Below are 22,567 nucleotides of genomic sequence, written 5' to 3' on the forward strand. Positions count from 1 at the left end.
TCATTATGAATGTTGAAAACATTTTTCAGGCATTTGTTGATAAACAGAAAGTTTAAATGACAGCATTTATTTAAAATAGATTTTTTTGGAACATTATAAATGTCTTTACTGTCACATTTGATGCATTCTTGCTGGGAACAAAAAAAGTATTTATTTGGTTGACACTTCCAGCAGGTGGCGCACTCACCTCACAGCGACCAAGCAGTCCTGTTTCCTGTAGCCTGGACCAGACACTCTGAATGCGACCGGCGTGTTCGGGATGGATGTTTGTGTTCCCACATATGCACTGGTGCTTCAGCATGAAGGTGTCGTACACCAGCCCTGCAGAGAGAGCCAGGAGATTATTACAAATAAAAGTCTAGCGAGTACAAATACTATGAAACATGAACTGAGATTCATCTACTCTGCATGTTGTCTTTTAGATCAGTTCTCCACTCTGTGACTGACAGACCGCGGAGCAGTGTACCTGTCGTGAAGAGATGCTTAATGGGCACCTCGTTCAGGGGCGCTCCTTTAAGACTAGAAGTGACGGGGGACGACTGTGCCCTTCCCAGGGGTCTGTGGGGCATTCCCGTGATGGACAGAGAGGCCTGGAACACATTCAGTTGCTGCACATGCTGCTGGTCCAAATACTGCGGAAAGAGCACACAAACATCATGAATTCAGTGCTGTTCAACAATCCAGCTGGGCTTCATTTACTTAGCAATGAATTAGTTTTAATGCAATTTAGTTCAATAGAGTGGGGGAACTATGACGTCAGAACCCGGAAGAGTAATTCGCCACAGGTTCCTTCGAGATTTTCCTGTGTGGTTTTTTAATGTGGTTTTTCAATTTACAAGTAAAATAAAGCCTGTGGTCAACATAACTTGACAATACGTTTACGTTTTGTTCTACAATGTAAACTACACACACTCACAGCCCAAACGTTCTTATCTAGTTACTTATTAAAAACAAACGTTTTCAAAATGAACATAACTGCTTCAAAATTTGTGTTTTGGGTATGGATGCGTGTAAGTTGCGTTGTAGAATAAAATGTAAAAGTATCGTCAAGTTATGTTTACCACATGCTTTATTTTAATTGTAAATTGAAAAACCCCATTATAAAACCCCAAAGGAAAATCTCGAAGGAACCCGCGCCGAAATACTCTTCCAGTCTCTGACGTCATAGTTCCCCCACTCTATAAACCTTAGTTTTGGAGTTAAGTCATGTCAGTGTTTGAAAAGATCATTTCAATAACTGAAATAAAATAAAATAATTTATTTAGATTTTTCATACAAGATAAAAAATTTTAACTTACAAAACGTACATAATGTTGCCGTGGCAATTAGCTGAAATAAGCTTAAGTTGAAGTAATTAAAACTACTAAAACGAAATAAAATAAAATTAGAATTTTATTTTATTAGATTTTTCATATAAGTTAAAAAACCCCGTTAACTTACAAAACTTACACAACAATATTGTCTTGGTAATAATTAGCTGAAATAAGTTTAAGTAGAAGTAATTAAAACCACTAAAACGAAATAAAAAAATAAAATGAGAATTTTATTTTACTAGATTTTTCATATAAAATAAAAAAATGTTAACTTACAAAACTTACACAACAATATTGACTTGGTAATTACCTGAAATAAGTTGAAGTAGAAGAAATTAAAATGACAAAAACTAAAAATAAAATAAATGTATAAGTTCAAATAAATTACTAAATTTTAATATAGAAATATATATATACTATATTATATATATATATATATATATATTATATATATATATATATATATATATATATAGATATAGATATAGATATATATATATATATATTCAGGGTCCTTCTCAAAAAATTAGAATATTGTGAAAAAGTTCATTATTTTCCATAATGTAATGATAAAATTAAACTTTCATATATTTTAGATTCATTGCACACCAACTGAAATATTTCAGGTCTTTTATTGTTTTAATACTGATGATTGTGGCATACAGCTCTGAAAAACCCAAAAATTCCTATCTAAAAAATTTTTGCATAATCATGAAAAGGTTCTCTAAACGAGCTATTAACCTAATCATCTGAAACCAACTAAATTAACTCTAAAACCTGCAAAAGATTCCTGAGGCTTTTAAAAAAACTCGCAGGCCTGTCAGTTCATTACTCAAAACCGCAATCATGGGGTAAAAAAGACTGCCGACCTGACTGCTGTCCAGAAGGCCATCATTAGCGAGAGGGTAAGACACAGAAAGAAAATTCTGAACGAATAGGCTGTTCCCAGAGTGCTGTATCAAGGCACCTCAGTGGGAAGTCTGTGGGAAGGAAAAAGTGTGGCAACAAAAACGCTGCACAACATAGAGGTGACCGGACCCCTGAGGAAGATTGTGGAGAAGGACCGATCCAGACCTTGGGGGACCTGCAGAAGCAGTGGACTGAGTCTGGAGTAGAAACATCCAGAGCCACCGTGCACAGGAGTGTGCTTTTGAACCAGAAAACAGCGGCAGAAGCGCCTGACCTGGGCTACAGAAGAAGCAGCACTGGACTGTTGTTCAGTGGTCCAAAGTGACTTTTTTCGGATGAAAGCAAATTTTGCATGTCATTCGGAAAAAATGGAGGAAGGATGGGGAGAAGGAAATGACAAAATGCCTGAAGTGTGTCAAGTACCCACAGTCAGTGATGGTCGGGGTTTTGCCATGTCAGCTGCTGGTGGTGGTCCACTGTGTTTTATCAAGGGCAGGGTCAATGCAGCTAGCTATCAGGAGATTTTGGAGCACTTCATGCTTCCATCTGCTGAAAAGCTTTATGGAAATGAAGATATTCGTTTTTCAGAACGACCTGGCACCTGCTAGTGCCAAAACCACTGGTAAATGGTTTACTGACCATGGTATATTACTGTGCTCAATTGGCCTGCCAACTCTCCTGACCTGAAACCCCCATAGAGAACTGTGGGATATTGTGAAGAGAAAAGTTGAGAGAGACGCAAGACCAAAACACTCTAGATGAGCTTAAAGCCGCTATTGAAGCATCCTGGGCCTCCATCACACCTCAGTCAGTGCCAAGGCTGATTTGCCTCCATGCCACGCCGCATTGAAGCAAGTCATTTTCTGCAAAAGGAACTCCGACCAAGTATTGCTAACATTAATTATTTGAAGGTTTGACTTTTTTTGTATTGAAAAAAGCCCTTTTCTTTTATTGGTCGGATGAAATATGCTTAATTTTTTGAGATAGGAATTTTGGGTTTTCATGAGCTGTATGCAAACTTCATCAGTATTTAAAACAATCAAAGACCTGAAAAAATATTTCAGTTGGTGTGCGATGAATCTAAAAATATATGAAAATTTAAATTTTTATCATTACATTATGGAAAATAATGAACTTTTTCACAATATGCTAATTTTTTTGAGAAGGACCTGTATATATATATATATATATATATATATATATATATATATATATATATATAATATATATAATATATATATTATATATATATATTAAAAACAACTAAAAACAAATAAAACTGCCAAAAGTGCTAAAAATTAAAATTAAAATCTAAACATGAAAAAAGCTAATTCAAAAATGAATAAACACTGTAATTGTATATAAATAAAGAGTAAGTTAAGATCATAGCAGACTAAACATCAGTCCAAGCACTCAGTCTGGACCAAACTAAAGAAAGTCAGCAAACATTTGCCAAAAATCTACTCAAAAGTCTCTAGCAGTAAACAGCCTCAGAGTCTGCTCTGTATCAGATAAGCGGAATGAACGTGTGTGTGTGTGAGCAGCGAGACAGCCGCTGATGCGGGACAACGTGCGATTGAAGCACATGCGAGATGATGGGATTCATACTAGTTGTTCTTTTTCTTTCTTGCACAAAACCTTGAGATTGAAGGTATGCCAGCACACACAAATTTTCACAATTCCCTTTTTCGTGCCAACTCCCTCTTTATTCGAGACGCTAAAGCCATGCAGCATCTGTCTCACTCACTATGGCAGGTGACGGGGGCTCAATTTGTATTCAAGACACTCAGGCAGACAAGCAGAGGCATTCACACACACACACACAAGGACGTAGGTGGGGGTGTTTTAATGAGAAGGAAAGGCCAGCTAGGGTCTGTGACTGACCGAAGTGACAAGGAGTGTTTCGTGTATCGCTGCCTCAATGGTGACTGCATGTCACTGCACAACAGACACACACAAACACACACTGCAGTGTGTCACGTCACCCTGGTGGGCTGTGATTGGGTGTGAAGTGCAGGGCAGTGAAGGCGGGCGGGGTCTGGAGGAGGAGATGAATCACCAAGGAGAGATGAGTCAGAGACGGTCCATTCATGGGGGAGTATATGATTATGTGTGTGTGTGTGGAGTATATGTGTAGATGTGTGTGTGTGTGTGTGAGTCTGCCGCTGCGCGAGGAGGATGCAGTCTGAATTCTAATGCCGTGCTCTTTGAATTTTTTTCTCAATGATTGCAGGCAGAGTGAGCGCGAGTGAGGAGGAGGGTGTTGCTCTTTTTTCAATAACTCTCTCTCCTGCTCATTCACTTTCACTCATTCATTTGTTTTTTTCTTCCTCCCTTCCTCACAACAGCGGTTTGCGTGTTTGTGGGGTCTGTGTTAAGATCAAATTGAGCTCTTTTGGAGGATCAAATCTGCCTGGATGTCATGCAAATGAATGGGCTGGAACACATAACGCCATGAATCACCGCAGTGGCGCTATCGTGTATATATATGTAACAAACAAAATGATGAATAAGAATTGGGAGATCAAAATAATGCACATTTCTCAATCGATTAATTACGTATCACAGAATTACACGCACACAAGGCACAAAAAATCCTTATAGTATTTGCAGTATAGTGAAAATAACTACTTTGTAAAATACTAAGGCATCGCTTTAATGGTAAAAAAACAAGGTAATATCATGGTACTCTTAAAATGCAGCGTTATTATTAACGTAAATGAAAACATTTTGTTGACTGAAATAAATGTGAAATAAAATAAAATATAAATATGAGATGAAATACTGCAAATAGATGCAAATTAAAACTGAACTAAAAATTAAATATAAAAAAAAAAGAATAAAAATGGCATAAGCACATTACAACATTACTAATAATTAAAACTTAAAATGAAGACTGAAAAGATAAAAATAAACGTATTATAAAAATGAATTCAAAATATTAATAAAAACCATAATATAAATCATATTAAAATATAAATAATATATAAAAAATATAACATTACAATGTTAAACTGATACTATGGTATTTAAACAGTACTTTGAAGAATGCCATGGTATTACTATGAGAGTTATGTATAAAAAAAAAAAAAAAAAAAATCCAAATCCAAAATTCATGGTAGAACTTATTTACAAGATAAGAATAAACCTACTCAGTAACGTTTTAAAAAGCGCTATAAAACAGAGCTTGTATAGGATGGTAAAGCCATGGTTCTTTTTTGCAAGATAAGAATACATCTGCTCAAGTGCAGCTCTTTGAAAATGAGCTCTTTGGCAAATACTGATTTTACACTTCCTGAACAAAATGTGAGTGGTGCTTGCCACTATTGGCACCTTGAAGCTAAGAAGAGTTTTTAGAGCTTTGCTACGTGGTTGCTTACTGGCTCAAGTCACAAAAGCTTACCTCTGCTTCCTATATGCTAGAGATTCATATTAAAGTTTAATAATATTAATTAATAATAATATCCCCAACTATGTATGAGCAATAGTAATACCTCAAGGCTAAACGCCTAAGCAAGCAGCACTAACTAGACAAACTTTAGCTCTCGGAGGAACCCCCACCATCACTCCCAAGTCAATTTCATTGCGTCTTCCTATCTAGCAATTATTAATGTGTCTCTCTTCCCCTCTTCTCGCCCGCTCCCCTCCTGCCTCCAGTAGTGAGTCACTGGTGGGACGAAGAGAAGAGAGCAATCTTCCTCTTTAATCCCTCCTTTTCAGGGGGCGAAAAAGCTGCAAACGCTCTGGTTGAGAGGGATACCCTCGATCTCCAGTCAGCAAGCCCCCGCATGTGCGTCCCAACACTCATCAGAACTTGCCTACGCACTTAAGCTCTCGAAAAGTGCAGTGACAGAGTCATCGGAAAGACATTAGATGCATCGTAAAAGTCTAACGACAACACAAAATCCATACAGCTGCTTCTAGATCAATAAATACAAAATAATACGTTTAAGATAAAAGAAAAAAATCCATCTTGTTTCATAACAAATGACGTTAAGCTGTGTTACGTGCATAGGTTTTGCACAGTGACTCATGCAATGACTATGCTGCTTTTTCATAACTGAAATTTGCTCAACACTAAAGCCGAAGAATGTTTCTGAATGTGTTGATAGCTTTGCATGTTATGCAAAATAGAACAGGGATGGGAAAACATGATAAAGGAGAAAGGGGTAAATATAGAAAGCTGTCTTAACATGGTAAACTAATAGTAAACAAAGGTAACTGCAATTTTAGAAGGTCAGTGATCCTTAGAAGTTCAAGAAACTAAATAAACTATGCAAAATACATGTTGGCAGCTCTGTAAATTACTTAAGAGGTGAAGTGTGTAATTTTTTTCTATTTAAAATAGCAATGGCGCAACCTTGGCGTGGTACTAGGTTTGTTGGCAAATGGCAGGCGGAGGCAAGTTCAGGAAACCTTGTTAAAAATAGTCATTATTATTTGTTGCAATTGACCATCTGCAAAGAGTCTGATTGACAGGCGATCTGACTAATCATAACACCGCATCCGCCATCTTGCCCAACTAACAAATCAGCCAGGAGAGTACATTAACTTTGGTAGACTTAAACTTGAAAAATGCCAATGCATTGATGTCCATCCATGGTTGTAATAAAATACGTTCTGATGTTCATTCATGTTTATTTTGTGTTTTAAGTAAATATGAAAAGGCGACTGGTTCACGTGGCGCTTGAACTTAGGCAATACAGTGATCTGTCACGACACATTAAAGAGCCACCAAACGGTATTTATTGTTGGAATTTCTTAAAAAAAATGACAAAACTTTAAAGACAAGACCTTGTTTCATACCAGAAGTAACCTGCTCTGTCTTGTATGTTATCATGTTGTCAGTTTCCTCTTTGCTCTGCAATGTATTTTTTACTGCGTGAGAACATGATGTGTGGTGTGAGAGAGGCATGGCTTGTCGGACATAGCAACGGTAACTAAGGAGGGTGGGTTTTTGCAAAGGGTCAATTCCATTTGGTGACAAAAATAGCACAGAAACGACCAAAACTTTCAGTATAAAAAAGCTATAATTTCTCACCTGGCCATAGGGGGCGCCATCTTCATCACATTCCCTCAGTTCAATGGCTTCATCTTCATCATCATCTTCCTCCAAGTCACTTTCTGTGCTTTCTCCCTTCAATGGAACCAGACGTTCTGAAGGGGGTGTGGTCTCGCCGGAGCTCTCTTTCTGTAACCCCTCCCTTACGGGATCAAGGCCCTCCCCTTGCTCGTCCTGCATCTCTGCGGTTTCTGTAAGCTCCTCCTCCGTCTCCTCGGGGTGCGTGGGAGGCTGCCTTGGAAGCTCCACCCCTTTGGAGAGGATCTGAAAGGAGGTGGAGCTTATTAGCATTTTTTTGCTAAATAGCTCGAACAGCATCAAATATCTGCTCCATATACCTTATTTAGCTGGTAGTGTTTCTGTTTCTCGAGGAAGTGCTGGTGCTGCTGTTGCATTACGAGGTGCTGCAGGGCCTGTGGTGTTTGAGGCAGGGGCGCTGATTGGGTACGGCTCAGCGGCCGGTGCCTAGGCAACTTATTCACTGTGCGCATGTTGTTGGACACCCGCTCACCCGTTACCAGCGGAGATTGCCCATACATGGGAACTGCAGGATAGAGATCAAGACGAAAAGTGTAAGCTGTTACACCTACACATCAAACAGTTTCTAACATTCATTTTCTTTTACAACTTGGTATCGTAGTACCACGACTTTTGACGTTCCTTGTTAGCATACTGCAGACCTGACCTGTCAGACCTGAAAAGTACTCAGCGCAATTACTTGAATGTAGACTGTTCTAGCGATGCAAGTTTAATTTTGCACATTGTTTTTTTCCACGGTGGACATTAGCATAAATTGTCTCAGTTTTCTACTTATGGTGGAGCAACAATTTGAAGAGAATCTTGCAGACCAAATTAAAAATCAGTTAAACTGTCAAAATGTGTATAGCTAACCAGCAATAATGCATCTGACTTAAATCAAGCCATGAGTACAAAGAAATATTACGTTCAGGGCAAAACAAGTGTGCATCGGTATCTGCATTAGGGGTGGGGGATATGACCAAAATCTTATATCACGATTTGAGTCATTTTATTTCACGATAATGATATCTATCAGAATATAGTTATTTTTGCTTTAAATAAGGTCTCTATGATATAAAAAAAATTTATACCATAGAAATGTCATAATTCTTGTCACCAGTGTCAATAAAAAAAAATAAAACAGAAACAAAAAAAAACTGATACCGGCCTAAAAAAAAAAAAAAAAAAAAAAAAAAAACTCAGGCTCACTGAACACAAGTAAACAGCCAGCAATTAAATAAGAATAAAAATCAAATTACAAGCAATAAGAAAAACAACTACAGTAGAACAAATAAATAAGACATGCTACATATATCGTATAAACTAATCAAATGTATAAAACAATGCACATTCTTCACTGTGTAAATTAAATATATATATATTTCTTCTTATTAAAGTTAAAAAAGTGATTTAGACTCTTTTTGTTGTTTAATTTAACATGATTGTCGCATTATTAGACTGCTGTCACTTTAAGAGCTACCTGTATAGAATATACTGTTACACCTGTGTTTTCTTTATCAGCTGTTTGCTTTCACTTAAAACCTTAATTACTGTGTTTACATGGATACACAGGCATTTTAACACCTAAAAGTATATTTAACCGTTCAAGGCCTATAAAGAGCCAAAAACAGCACTTCACGTACTGTATGTGCCTCTCTGATAGCGCTCAGAAACAGTCTCTCAGACTGCACAAATACAACAAAATGAGTTCTCTTTCGCTGCTGATTGCATTTCAACTGCTTAAAGTCACTTGTTTTTAAACAGCAATGCTTAAAATCACATGTAAACCTTACATTTTTGTGACCACGTAGCACAGCAATGTCACATGAACGTGTAAATGCGATAGAGACGATAGTTGAAAATCTTGACTGGTTGACATATTTCTACCGGTTAATCGTGTCTACCAGTATATCACCCAAAATCTGCAGACTTGTGTAAAGTATGTTTCTTGCCTTAAGGCACTGACGCACGTACATTTACATACAACATGCACATTTATGCATTTTTAGCTTTTTGCAGTGCATTGAGGGTAACCTGACTGTATAGTATGAATTTATGTGTACCTGTAAGAAGTGCGCTCTGTTGACGAGCCTGCTCTAGCAGTAGGACGTGCTGGAGCAGCGAGGAATGGCTACTGTGGCTATTAGAAGCGGAAGGGGGCTCGGGGTCATGGGGTGCCCCGGTGGGAAGGCACGTCGGCAGGGACGATGTGCTGATGAACTTCCCTGTCAGTGCCCCACCTTGACGCAAACTCTGGATTGTCTGCCGCTCTGCCTCCTGCTGGGCACTGAGTTTCTGAGGAGCCTAGAGTAGAGGAGAAAAGAATTTATTCTGCAGACTTGGGAACACTGAGCTGCTTAAAGCTGCAACCAAGGTACCAAAGCCTACAAGGCTGTTTTCTCACTGGGTTTGATTGTTTGGTTCAAACCAGAACCAGTTTGATTCCATCCCCTTCTAATGCCCTGCTGCTCTGCTTTCACAGTGTACTTTTGGGTCACCAATGTGAGAGCTTGTTTTATACCAGAGGTGTCCAATCCGGCTCCTGGAGGGCCAGTGTCCTGCAGAGTGTAGCTCCAACATGTCCCGACACACCTACATGGAAATTTCAAGTAACCCTGAAAACCTTGATTAGCTCTGTTCAAATGTGATTAATTAGGATTGAAGGTAAACTCTGCAGGACCGTGGCCTTTTCAGAGAAGGACTGTACTCCCATGCTTTATACTATAATTGTGACCAGGAGTGTGCAAAGATGCAAATTAGGCATCATCAAAAGTGGTTCACTTCTGCAATTTAGGACAAATAGCATTCAAACCAACTGTAGTGTAGTTCACATGAACTGTACCCGAGAAAGGACTAGGGTTTGGATCAATGGTGTGCATCTTCTGAAAAACACTTTCACATCAATCAAACTCTTGAGTCCAGATCAAAAGCTCTAGGGTAAAAGCTTCCTAATGATCTAGCAAGCCCACCAGGGTTCAGCCTACACCACTTGCTAACTCTGAATCACCATCACGAAGCCACTAGGCTTTAGCTGAGGACACTCACCGTGATGTGCGCGTTGGCAGGCAGTCCAAGAGAGATGTTGGGCAGAGATGGAGAGGTGTAGAGGCTAAGAGGACTCGGTGTCCCATCTCCAGTCAAAGACTGATGCAGAGAACGCAACTGCTGCTGAAACAGAAAAGGAGAGAAAGACGTGAGTCCCCAAGGGACAAACAGCAGACCTATATTTCAAGATGTACACTTCAAACAGCACAAAGAATCCGTTTTATCTCAGGAAGGCATCCCAGACAAGTAGTTTTAGCTTGACTTGATCACTTGAAAGCATTCTTCTTTGGAAATCCTTACTAAGTTGTGACGAGCAAAGCAGCATGTGGGAATGGATTCTCTGTATTCGGGACTGGATGAGCGCCACTTGAAGAAGACAACAGTTCTAGTTGCCATGTTAAAGAAATGAGCTAAGCAGTCATAAGGATATTTTTATTTTTTTTCTAATTTCTAAAGACTGAAAAAATGTCCCAAAAGAAAGCTATGTGAGAAATACGGAGGTGTTTGTGAGTACTGGTAATCCCATCATCTGACCCTATACTTGGAGCGCAGCCATTTTCAAAGCCAAAGAACAAAAACTAATGGATCTGCTTTACAAGGCAACGTTTATTCATCCCCGAAGACCCAATTTAAGCCTTTCATTATAAGTTGTTCGTACAATGTACGTCATTCTCACTCTGACTCTACTAATGTAACACTACGAAAAGACGAGGAAGAAAAAGACAAAGCCGTGGCAGAGCGCCCTACCTGCAGCAGAGATGATGTCAGCATTCTATTCTACTTCACATTTATCCATCACTTCTCTCGAAGCTGTACTGCTAGGCTACAGAGGCTCTGGAATAGCAATCTAAGACTATTTTTGGGGAGTGGTATGCAGCCTTTGCATGCCGGACAGAGCTAATGAGGTGATTCTTAAGTCATCTCCACTGGCGCCAATTTGAAGGGATTTTTTTTTTCTCTGGTTGATGAGACAAACTCCAGCACACTTCATCCTCATCACATCTACTGGCAATAACCTAACGTGTTAAAAGATACTATACAAAGGGATGCTAAAATCAAATGTTTTCCACCCTTTAAGAAAACAGAGCACATAGTCAAGACTCAACACATTATGTACCGCTAGCAAAACTGTTTTTTTTAGAAAAAAAGAGAATGTCATCCAACTTCTTCAGGAAGCATGTAAAATTCCCCAAAATGTAAATATGGACTGCAATAAGGATGGCATAACCACAAGCATACATCACATTATGAGTAATTGTATATATGGTAAAAATACATATCACAACATTCATTGACAAAAATGAAAAACATACATACATATTATTATAATTATTAAAAATAAAAATATTAATATATATTTTAAAATATTATCTGTAAATTTTAATATTAGAAATAACCACATGGTATTACCTTTAAAAAAATCTAATTATTTTAAAATATTATCTGTAAATTTTAATATTAGAAATAACCACATGGTATTACCTTTAAAAAAATCTAATTATATATACATAAAAATACAAATTATATATATAATTTTTTTTTAAGTTATTACAATAAAAATAGTTATTTGTTTGTTTATATTCTGTTTTAAGGTCCAACTCTCTCTATTAACAAACCATTAACTATGACTTTTGCCTCAAACTGCTAATTTGCTTCTTATTAATAGTAAGGTAGTAGTTAAGTAGGTATTGGGTATGATTAGGGACGTAGAATATGGTCAGAATATGTGCTTCATAAATACTACTAATAATAGGTTAATAATAGGCATTCTAATAAGCAAGTTACAACTAGATAATAGTAAGAATTTGTGCTGCCATGTTTTGTTTTGCATTTAATATGCTGGTCATCCAAAATTAAACACAAACTGGCTCATTCAAATTCAGCGTTCATACAGCTTCAAGCCCTTTGTGGCATGAGCACATACAATTTCATTCTCTCTGGCTCTCAAGGTTAAGGTGATCCTCAAGGGTAGCTGCTTAGCATGCAGGGTTGACCCCGGGCAGATTCCTGCTGTCCATCCAGAGCAGCTGTGGCCATTCTTGAGCCTACAGATACAACTCAATACAAGACTGGCTCTCGGAACATGTGTTTTTTTTTCGAGATTAGCATACCAGTGTTATCCCAGGCCATCACAAGGCTCTGTACGATAGATTGTTTCCATAGAAACAGTGTCATTATCTAGGTGAAGCCAATTTATTGTGTCTTTTTTCATCACTAACCTATTGAGAAGCGAGGGGAGTGCGAGAGCAGAAGAGAGGCAAGCGTGTAGGGGGCAAGTCTCTCACCTCAGCGTGGATGTTTGGGACGGATCCGCTGGAGCCATTCTCGGCAATGGCACAGTTAGAGCTGTTCGGAGAACTGGGACCCGAGCCAGGAGCACTGCTGCACATAGAGGACACTGAAACACACACACACACACAAGGAGTGGTGCTGGACATAGACACACACACACACACACACACACACGGAGCACTGCTGCACATAGAGGACACTGAATCATTTTAGCTGCATCATTAGAAAATATAGCTGATGATTTCACAATATTATGTGATTTTATTAAACCATTTTTAATGTATCAGCAGGATGTTAAACTGTTCCCTTCCTTCAAGCTGCAGTTATTTTAACAGCACAGGAATCACACAATACCCATGTGTTCATTACTTCTGTTTGCAAATCTTCACACATCTGACAGCAGTTTTTTTAACAGGCTTATTTGAACACAACTCAGGTGCTGATATATGAAGGATTACATCTTCCATATAAACTGTTTTGGGAAGCTTAAGGCACAACTAATGTTTATTTTATTGAATTTATATTATTATTTTAATAATAAAGTTTTCTTTTAGTCTTACTAAAAAGTATAAAAATAAGTATATATAAATAAGTTCAAATTTACACAATAATGCCAAATTTACAGAATTGTGCAGAAAAACTTGCATTATTATAAATATGCATTGTTATAGTGTCATAGTAGAAAGCAAATATTTTCCATATTACATTTTAAAGATACTTATGCGCCCCTATCACAAACTGAACACAAACACAAACACACACATACACATATATATTAGCATCTCTATAACTATGGCCAATGCGATACGCATCCTGATGCATAGCTATAGCGGTGATGAGAGAACGTGCTTTTTTAGAGAGGAGAAATCAATCTACATATAAATTATTAGTCACAAATTATTGGTCTCTTATAAATAATTATATATAAATAAATTGTTTTTTACCAAAGGAAATGTTAGAAATTATGCATCACGATACAAATGCCCACTTGTATCCGATGCACACTATTTATAAATATAATGTAAATACTTTTCCCAAATATATATTTTTTACTAAAATATATTTAGATGCCTTTACACTTTAAAACAGGGGATCTGTCAAAGAAAGATCATCGTATTTGGAAAGTGCTTAGCATAAAAAATTTTGAGCCAGAAAGAGTAGTTTTTTGAGTATTCTGTTTCAATACTCATGAGGTTATGCAAACAGTTCTGCATTCGCACACATGGTTTACCTGAGATCTCAATCGCCCTTTTCTTGAAGGTGCTGATCACAGTACCATCTTTCCGTCTAAGAAGTGGGCTGCTCCTCCTCTCAGCCACCTTCTGTTTTAACCGTGAACGTACCTTCAGATTGGGCTCAGAGGCTGAACAGAAGAGAGAAAGAAAACGATTCAATCACTTAGAAAAGTAAGAGCAAACCCAGCATGATTTGAGATATCAAAGCAAAGTTCAAAAACCCTCCACCCTACGTATGAGCATTTACAATAGTCATGTTTCACTTAATAAGAACAACTAATGAGGGTTAGCATCTGTCGCTCTTGTGCATCAGGACCATGGACAGCAACCGCCCATCCATGCCCATATCTCTTTCTCTCATACACTCTCACACACACACAAAATGAGCTATAGATAAAAGTTATATTTACAGCGTGCCGATTTTATCTCTTGTTGATTCCGGAGACGCCGGGCCAAATTAAACTAAATGAAGTAAAAAGGGATTTGAAAGAGAAAATAAGAAAGAAATTGGGGCAATTTGTGTAAAGCTGCTTGACCGAGCCCTATGTGTTTTTCTGGGCCCCTTTGTGCGTCAGAGCCACACTGGGCATAAAGAGCAGAAAGGACTTTAGCCTCTAATGCTATCAGTGACTTTAGTATGGATTTAATTAGATCTAAAATAAAAGTGTGAGACGAGGGGGAGGGGACGGGATGGAAAGACACACACTGAGGGCACGTTATGTAAGGAGATTGATGTGGTGTTGCCATAACAGTGGTAATATAGAGTAAGCGCTTGGCTCACGGTAACAGACCCATCTGCGATTTCTTTATCAGTGTGTAGAAGTCCAAGCTAGAGGGCACGTGTGTGTGTTTGTGTGTGTGTGTGTGTGTGTGTGTGTGTGTGTGTGTGAATCTTCCTATCCTCCGGATGGTATATGTGTGTAGTTCTATTATAGAGAGCTTTGTAAAGCAGCGTGGGTGTGACAGTTTAAAAGATAGCAGTGTGTAAAAAGCAGATAGCAGATGTGTGTGTGTGTGTGTGTGTGTGTGTGTGTGTGTGTGTGTGTGGGGAACAAACTCACTAAATCTGTGTGGGAGTTTAGGAGTATGGCTGGCGGCTATAAGAGTGAACAGCAGATGACCAGCAGTACTTTGAAAAAACCCTCACAAATATAGTGGAAAACATGTCAGAAATGAATCTGTGTAATGGCAGCAGGCACCAGGTTAGGGTTAAATTGCAAGGTAGGCAATAATATATATAATTATTTTTGTATGAAAACGATTTTCTAATATAGCTAATAATATGCAATGTTATTATAGTTACCTAGAACCATATATATATATATATATATATATATATATATATATAAAAGACAAAAAAATTACAATTACTAATTTTAACTAAGATTAAAATGAAAACAAAGAACTGGGTTGATTATTAATAAAAACTATAATAGTATCTCAACGGTATTAAAGTAACAGTGCTGTGAAGTGTGTTTGTGTGTAGGTCCGCTGTTCTGATGACGCATTATGACTCACACCTGCAGACTCCTCACTTCATCCCTACACACACACACCCTTGCATCTTCTGTGACACCTCTGCAGTGTAAAACAGCTCAAACTTCTCCACACAAAACCGCTGGTGACTCCAGAACAGCGTCATTCATGCACAGAACGAAAATAATCATCTAAAATTTACATGCAAACACTCATGCATTGGCTTATTCAATCCACTGATGGTTTATAATGCAGCGTCAATGTCACTTAGCTATAACTCATTTCAACAATTCATTAAGATAACAGAAATAACTACATTTGCATTTTCCCAGAGGAAACACAAGTGCTTGCAAAACAGTAAAAGGATTGTGTTTACCGGTAAATTGATCATAGAAAGTTACCAGTAAATAGACAGAGAGTTCAAAAAATCAGCATTTGTTTGAAATAAAAAATTTTTGTTTTATTATAATTGTCTTTAATGTCCCTTTTGATAAATGTAATGCATCCAAGCTAAGTATTCATTTAATTACCAAAAAATCCTACGGAATTGCAGTGTAACATTTACACAGTTAAGCAACAGTTTATTTTATATAAACAAGAAGGCTACTCACCAGTCTTACGGAGAGGGAAGTCATCCTTGCCTTCATAGGACCCTAACAGTGAGGGGAGTTTGTAGGAGGGCGGCGTGCCCGGCGTGTTGCTCTGTGGAGGGGAGCTCTGCTCCAGGGATGTGTGGTGAGCCCCCCTAAAAAAACAAACACGGTCCATTACAAAGACTCATCCATCATAATTCAAATGAGACCCATAAACTTTCAGCATAATGTGGCATGATGCAATATCAGTTTGATCATGCTATGAATGAATTCATTTTACATCATACTGCAGGGAAATAGTGCACATTGAACCTGTCTTTGATATATTAACTAAGTTTAAAAATAGTTGAAAAGGTGCACTTTGAATTGGGTTTACCAGCCCAGAAGAAAGCTGAGCGATATGGACTTTCTCTCACCAGCACTTCTGGGGGAAGGAATGATTGAGTCCACCGGGGCCGGGTTCCTTTTTGCTCAACAGGAACTCCTGCAGCTTCAGTTTGACCTCAGTACTGGCGATAGCACCTGAGAACAGAGTCAAAGGACATCATAAATACATATAGACATCTGTGTCTTTATCTGTGTGTATATTAAGATTTTAAAATTGTATTTATTCCTTTGATATCAAAGCTAAATTGTGATCAAAAATAGAGTAAAAACAGTCAATAGTATTACAATCTCAAATAAGTTTTCTATTTGAAATTAAATTTAAAAATGCATTTTACTCCTTTGATTTCAAGGCTAAATTTTCTGCAGCCATTGCATGACATCAATATCAATGTTTGGATTTCTGTTAATATTTTTGTGCAAATTGAGATATGAATAAATAGGACATGATTAAACAAACTTTATTTGAAGAATAAATATTTTGTAACATTACAAATGTCTTTACTGTCACTTTTGATCAATTCATTTTGTCCGAGCTCAATAAAAGTACAAAGTATTTTCAATAAATGAATAAAAACAAATAAAATTACCGATACCAAACTTTTGAACTGTACTGTATAACTGATCCAATAACAAAAAACAAATAGTAAACAAAACTGTTTATATATATATATATATATATTATATATATATATATATATATATATATATATATATATATATTTTTTTTTTTATTATAGTGAAATTACCATACATTATCTTCCAGATTGTTAGCTTAGTAACATGCTAACATAAAACCCTACTGGTATTTAGTCATGTGAGTGCTGCACATAATAGCTGCCTATGTGTGCACTTATGAGGTTACTATAGGATACTATGTAGGCAGCTTATTAGGTTTTGAAAATGATTTAATATGTTAATTTTGTGGTGCAATATACCTAGTTCTGCATTGTGTCGTTTTTGAGTTTTTGACGAGAAATAATAGAGCAATTTGTTCCTACTGTGCTTAAAGTACTTCAAGGGATCCATGACAGTGTGTAATTATAGCAGCAAACAACAATAAACATTAACTATGTACTGCTCAGCAAGGTGATTATTCATTCAACCAAAAGGTTTAAAGTGAATTTTGAATATTGGATTTTTGGTATTCGCAATCAGAAGCAGTAAGCAGCAGGAAATGATGAGCGGCAACCGTGCCGTGAAACGAGTTCACTGTAGATCTTTTGTAGTGCATATAATGGATGGATTAATGGAGCGATACGTACTCTCTTTGCCTTTCTCTTTGTTCCGCAGCATGATGAGCTGTTGCTCCAGTCTCTGCTTCTCCATCTCTTCGTGACGCTGCTGTTCCAACTTCCTCTTCTGCTCCAGCTCCTGCTGACGCTTTGCGGCAAGGATCTCCTGCTGTTGCTGTTTAGAAAGAGTTCAGAAGTCAAGAATCAAAGTTCAAGGAGATGATGTGTACAGAGAGGACAGAAAGGGCCATACCTTCAGATGTTCCTGTAGCTGCACTTCATGTTGGCGCGTCAAAACCTCGTGCTGCTTCTGGAACTCGGCGAACAGCAGCTGTTTCTGCAGCTCTTGTTGTTGTTTGAGCAAGAGCAGCTCGTGCTGCAGCTGTTTTTCCCTCAGCCCCGGGTCCACCGTGCTTAGCGCACTCAGACGCGGGTCCGTACGCAGGTCCACTGGCCCTCCGCTGCCTCCGCCCTGATCTCCTCCACCTCCCACCGGACTCTGCATCCCAGAGGGGAGCAAGGTCTTCACATCCACTGCTGGAGAGACAGAGACAGTCAATAAGAGAGTCATTACAATTATGATAACCCATTAAACCTTAAAAATGATGCGTATAATTCATGCACCACGAAATGTTCTTCTACATATTTAAAACACCCTTACCTTTTATCTTTTTGTAGTAGTTTTAACTACAAGTAACAAACAGTAGAAAAGAATAATGCCTTTATAGTAGTCCTGTCAAACAATTAATAGAATTTTTGTTTACATAATATATGTGTGTACTGTTTATATTTATTATGCATAAATAAATACACCTACATACAGTATATATTTTGAAAATATATTTCCATGTATATTTATATTAATATATTTTATATTATATATAAATATATTTAATATATGAACATAAAATATTTTTCTTAAATATATGCATGCATGTGTGTGTATTTATATATACATAACAAACATACACAACACACACACATATATTATGTAAACAAAAACTTGTATTTTGGATGCGATTAATTGCGATTAACAGTTTGACAGAATCCAGTAATTAAAATGTTATTTACTGTATAACATGGAATGTCATGGAATATGCCAAATTTTTGAGGAATAAATCAAAACTAGCGCGGTCAGTATAATTAAATCAAAACATTATATGGACTAGTGTCTGTGAATATTAAGCCACAAAAATGGCATTCGAATATGAATCCTGCATGTTCTGCGTGTCTCTGTGTGAATGAATGGCGCAGACATGCGGTTTTGTTTACTATACACATACTGAAGCGCACTTGTGATGCCTGCAGTGTTTTCAGCCTCAACATATGAGTACATGAACACAAAAACATAATCTCTGGAGCTGCTCTGAGAGTCCCTTTAGGAGCATTTTACCATTTAATTTGAATTAAAAAAAAAAAACGTAAAATGTAAAAGTATTTACAGCAGCCCGTCAAAATAAAAGTTCGGTTTAACTTGAAGAAACTGTGACAAATATATTACTTAATGTAATGATAGTACTACTACTACTACTATTAAAATTATTAAAATGTTATTTTTTAAGGAATATTTACTAGAGAATTATTTACCAGAATTTATTTACCAGAAAAAATTTAAATACACAACACAGTATTTCAGAAAATATTAATAAATAAACTAAAAAACAAACAATTTTTAAAATAAAAATTATTATTAAATTAAATTCTTAAAATTTAATGTAATCATTAACATTGAATCCAGAAAATTAATGGAAGACAAATAATTTGGTTAAAAAAAACTTCATAAGGTCTTAAAATATTATTTTTGTTTAGACTTTTACTAAATTCCTGTTAAAATGTGCAAGTTTCATGATTTCAGTTAAACATGTTTTTATTATTATTATTATTATTATTATTATTATTATTATTATTTAACCATTAGAACAAAAATGTAAATATAAAAAAAAAAAAATGGAATTTGGGAAAAAATAAAACCGAATTCATAGGGCCCTATAAATGCTAGGTTAGCAGGCTAAAGCGTTTATGGTATGCTAACATACAAGGTTAAATTATTTTGCAGAAGGCCAAATCAAAGGCTATTGGTTACTAAGATGCTAAGCTAACAGGCTGATCTGTGAACAGTGTAAAAGATATTAGGCTAAAACGTACCTTGCAAGTGGAAGAAAAAACAATGTGTGTTTATTTAAGGTAACAATGAATATCTTCTCTCTATATACATACACAATGTATGTGACAACTATATCATAGAGATTTTGAAGGACAAACTGGACTGCTTCAGGACCTAATTTAGTACCAAAATGAAACAAAAAAAATCTTTAAAATTCAACATTAAATACTTTCAGCTCAGAAATATTTCTTTGAAAGAAATGAAGACATTTATTATTACTTTATGAATAATTTTTATTAATCAAAAGTGACAAAAATCTTTTGTAACACTGTAAGTGCCTATACGAAGTATCACGGTTTCAAAAAAAAAAATATTAAGCAGCATAACTTTTTTAAACATTGATAATACTGAGATATGTTTCTTGAGCAGCAAATCAGCATATTAGAATGATTTCTGACGGATCATGTGACACTGAAGACCGGAGCAATCTGTGTGTATGTATATATACATAACAGTTGCATTTTTATTTTGTAGGGGGTCACCTCTGCATGGTTTTCAAACACCTTTTCCTCAACCTCTCTGCTAGTACTACTTAAAATAGCATGTTGACACATAAACTTACAATCAGTTTAGAGCACACAGTTACATAAGGAAAGGCCGTGGGTGCATTTGCAATTGAGACAGTACTATATAGTTCATGTACGATGCATCTGCAAATGTTGGGCTGACATTTGTCTGTGTCTGCCCATGTTACCGTAACCAAGTGTGTGGGCTCAAATGTCGACAGGCTAGTGGACGCTGCTGTCTTTTGTATCACGAGCCAGTTGGGAATTCATCCAACTGAGCCAAACCAGCTTCATGGAGGAAGCACATCACAGAAAAATAAGTTGGTTTGAGTTAAGTGTGTAAAAGGGCAACAGTCATGAGGGAAAAGTAACAGCCAAGGCCGGCCTTATGGAAAGGGCTCTGTACTGGTGAAGAGGGCATGCAGTTATATAAACTAGTGGGGAAACCAAGGTGATGTCCTGAGGCTTGTTCTAAAAAGCAGTCCAACCAATTACTTTTTCTCCATCTCTGATATTTCCAATAGCACCACCACCCTAAAACCTGAGCTTCCCAAAGCTTCTCAGCAAATGTTTTTGGCACAAGTGATTTATAAAAAAAGGCCCTACAAACCCATCATTTCTGCTTTTGTTGGTGTTACTTGTTTTTCCCTCCTCACATAGTCTTTTTAGTTTCACTGCATTTAAGGTGGCATTAATGAGTTGTCATGGGGATAGCGATGTATTTTCTGCCTCTTGCACAAGTTAGTTTAAGCTCTCTCTAAAAGCATTCAGTCAGGGAAACAAGGCGCTCCCATTAAAGACGACCAGGTCATAACAGTTTCCGAACCTTAGTGCGAATCAAAGTAGCACATTTCAAAGGTGCTGGGGAACAAAAAGGGTTTGCCTCTTACTCCAAGACCAGTTTTGAAGATTTGCCTGGCACTTTATGGGTTTGATCAACAATATTGAGTAATTTGAGGAATTATCTATGAATTGCTTTCTGTAAAATATTTTTTTGGGCTGATAAATAAACTAACTCTGTGTTAGACTAGGAATTATGTACTTTTGTGATCCCTAACACTAACTTTTTTGGATCGACTTGCATGATATGTTTTAGACCTATAATTACAAACTATGATGAAATTGCTAGAAATTTTGTCAGTTATTTCAAAAGATTATATGTGACCCAGCACAACAAATTCATAAATGCATTGTGACAGCCCTAGTTAGCATCTAGCATAATTCATTACCTTCATCACCATCAACACTTTAAATGATATATGTAAATAGATAAAAAAATAACCAATTTGAGGCAATACTTACGCAAAAAACATTTTTACACTACAAAAACAACATTACCTGGCCATTACTGATGCAATTTTTTTTTCATCATAAATGATTTGAAATGGGTTAATTTAAATCTTGCATACTATTTAGGACAAGATGCTCTGTGAATTGGACAGCCAAACAATTCATTCTTTCAATGGCAGTGAAGTACTTTAAATTCTTGAATTGGTGTATACTAATGTAATTTTTACTTTAATGCTAAATATTGGCACATCACTTAAGATAGCACAAAGCTATACTTTGTCTCTTCAAACGCCAAAGAGTCATCAGGGTGTCCTTGAGTCTGCAGGGAGCTCAAGTGTGAGGTAGGATAGCACTATGCGGGGGCCCCTCACCATTGAGAACACATTAACCCACATGTCACTCAGCCTCTACCGTCACCCGGCTCGCCCTCCCAGCATCGGCTAAAGTTTACCAACATGCTAATGATCCGGTTTCTTCGCTGGATGCCTGGCGGAAGCGTTCGGCTTACATGAAAATCAGATTACTCCCCCTTTATCAGTCAGGGCTAAATATAACCTTCCTCGCACCCTCGGGCCGATTGACTGTGTCAAGCCTTTGACGTCAGAGCTTGGCCAGCCGAGGTCACCAGGGCTACCGCTCCTGTTACTGACCAGATGAGCTTAGCATAGATTTCCCCAGACACCTTGTAGTCTTCCAGGAGAAGAACAGGGTGCTTCCCATATATAAAGTTCAACGGTGTCTGCAACAAATGACTCAAAACTTTAGCTAATGAAGCACAAGTGCTAAAATTTTAAAGATGGGTATTGAAAAATAATACTAAGGCAATATGGGCTTCAGGGGCTGCATGCAAAAATAAAACAAGCTGCGTAAAACACTGTAATCTGATTTACAATGCGAGACTAGAAGACTAAACGATACTGTTACTACCATAGATATATACGTAGATGCCTCATTAGCGACTGTTTCTATGGGCCGCTATACGTAAGCCGTCCGCCATATTGTAATGGTACCGTTGCAATACCACGACTGAGGTGCCCTTGAGCAA

General features: G+C 37.2%; 1 protein-coding gene across 11 annotated transcripts in view; it reads right to left on the bottom strand.

Annotated features, from left to right (window-relative positions):
• Window positions 1–22,567, bottom strand: part of LOC109055896 (histone deacetylase 5-like) — an 85,152-nt gene that overhangs the window by 9,848 nt on the left and 52,737 nt on the right. For 4 of the 11 annotated variants that reach the window (XM_042720758.1, XM_042720762.1, XM_042720760.1 and 1 more), the window contains 12 exons: window positions 17,816–18,099; window positions 17,593–17,737; window positions 16,360–16,465; window positions 15,962–16,095; window positions 13,871–14,002; window positions 12,633–12,745; window positions 10,348–10,470; window positions 9,366–9,606; window positions 7,623–7,828; window positions 7,264–7,548; window positions 467–632; window positions 188–321 (listed from right to left, as the gene is read on the bottom strand). In XM_042720758.1, the coding sequence (XP_042576692.1) occupies window positions 188–321; window positions 467–632; window positions 7,264–7,548; window positions 7,623–7,828; window positions 9,366–9,606; window positions 10,348–10,470; window positions 12,633–12,745; window positions 13,871–14,002; window positions 15,962–16,095; window positions 16,360–16,465; window positions 17,593–17,737; window positions 17,816–18,099 (2,069 nt within the window). The remainder of the gene's footprint in view (window positions 1–187; window positions 322–466; window positions 633–7,263; window positions 7,549–7,622; window positions 7,829–9,365; window positions 9,607–10,347; window positions 10,471–12,632; window positions 12,746–13,870; window positions 14,003–15,961; window positions 16,096–16,359; window positions 16,466–17,592; window positions 17,738–17,815; window positions 18,100–22,567) is intronic. The other 7 variants (XM_042720759.1, XM_042720761.1, XM_042720755.1 and 4 more) reach the window with 5 other exon arrangements.

The sequence above is a fragment of the Cyprinus carpio genome, chromosome B3 (assembly GCF_018340385.1).
Source record: "Cyprinus carpio isolate SPL01 chromosome B3, ASM1834038v1, whole genome shotgun sequence".
NCBI lineage: Eukaryota > Metazoa > Chordata > Actinopteri > Cypriniformes > Cyprinidae > Cyprinus > Cyprinus carpio.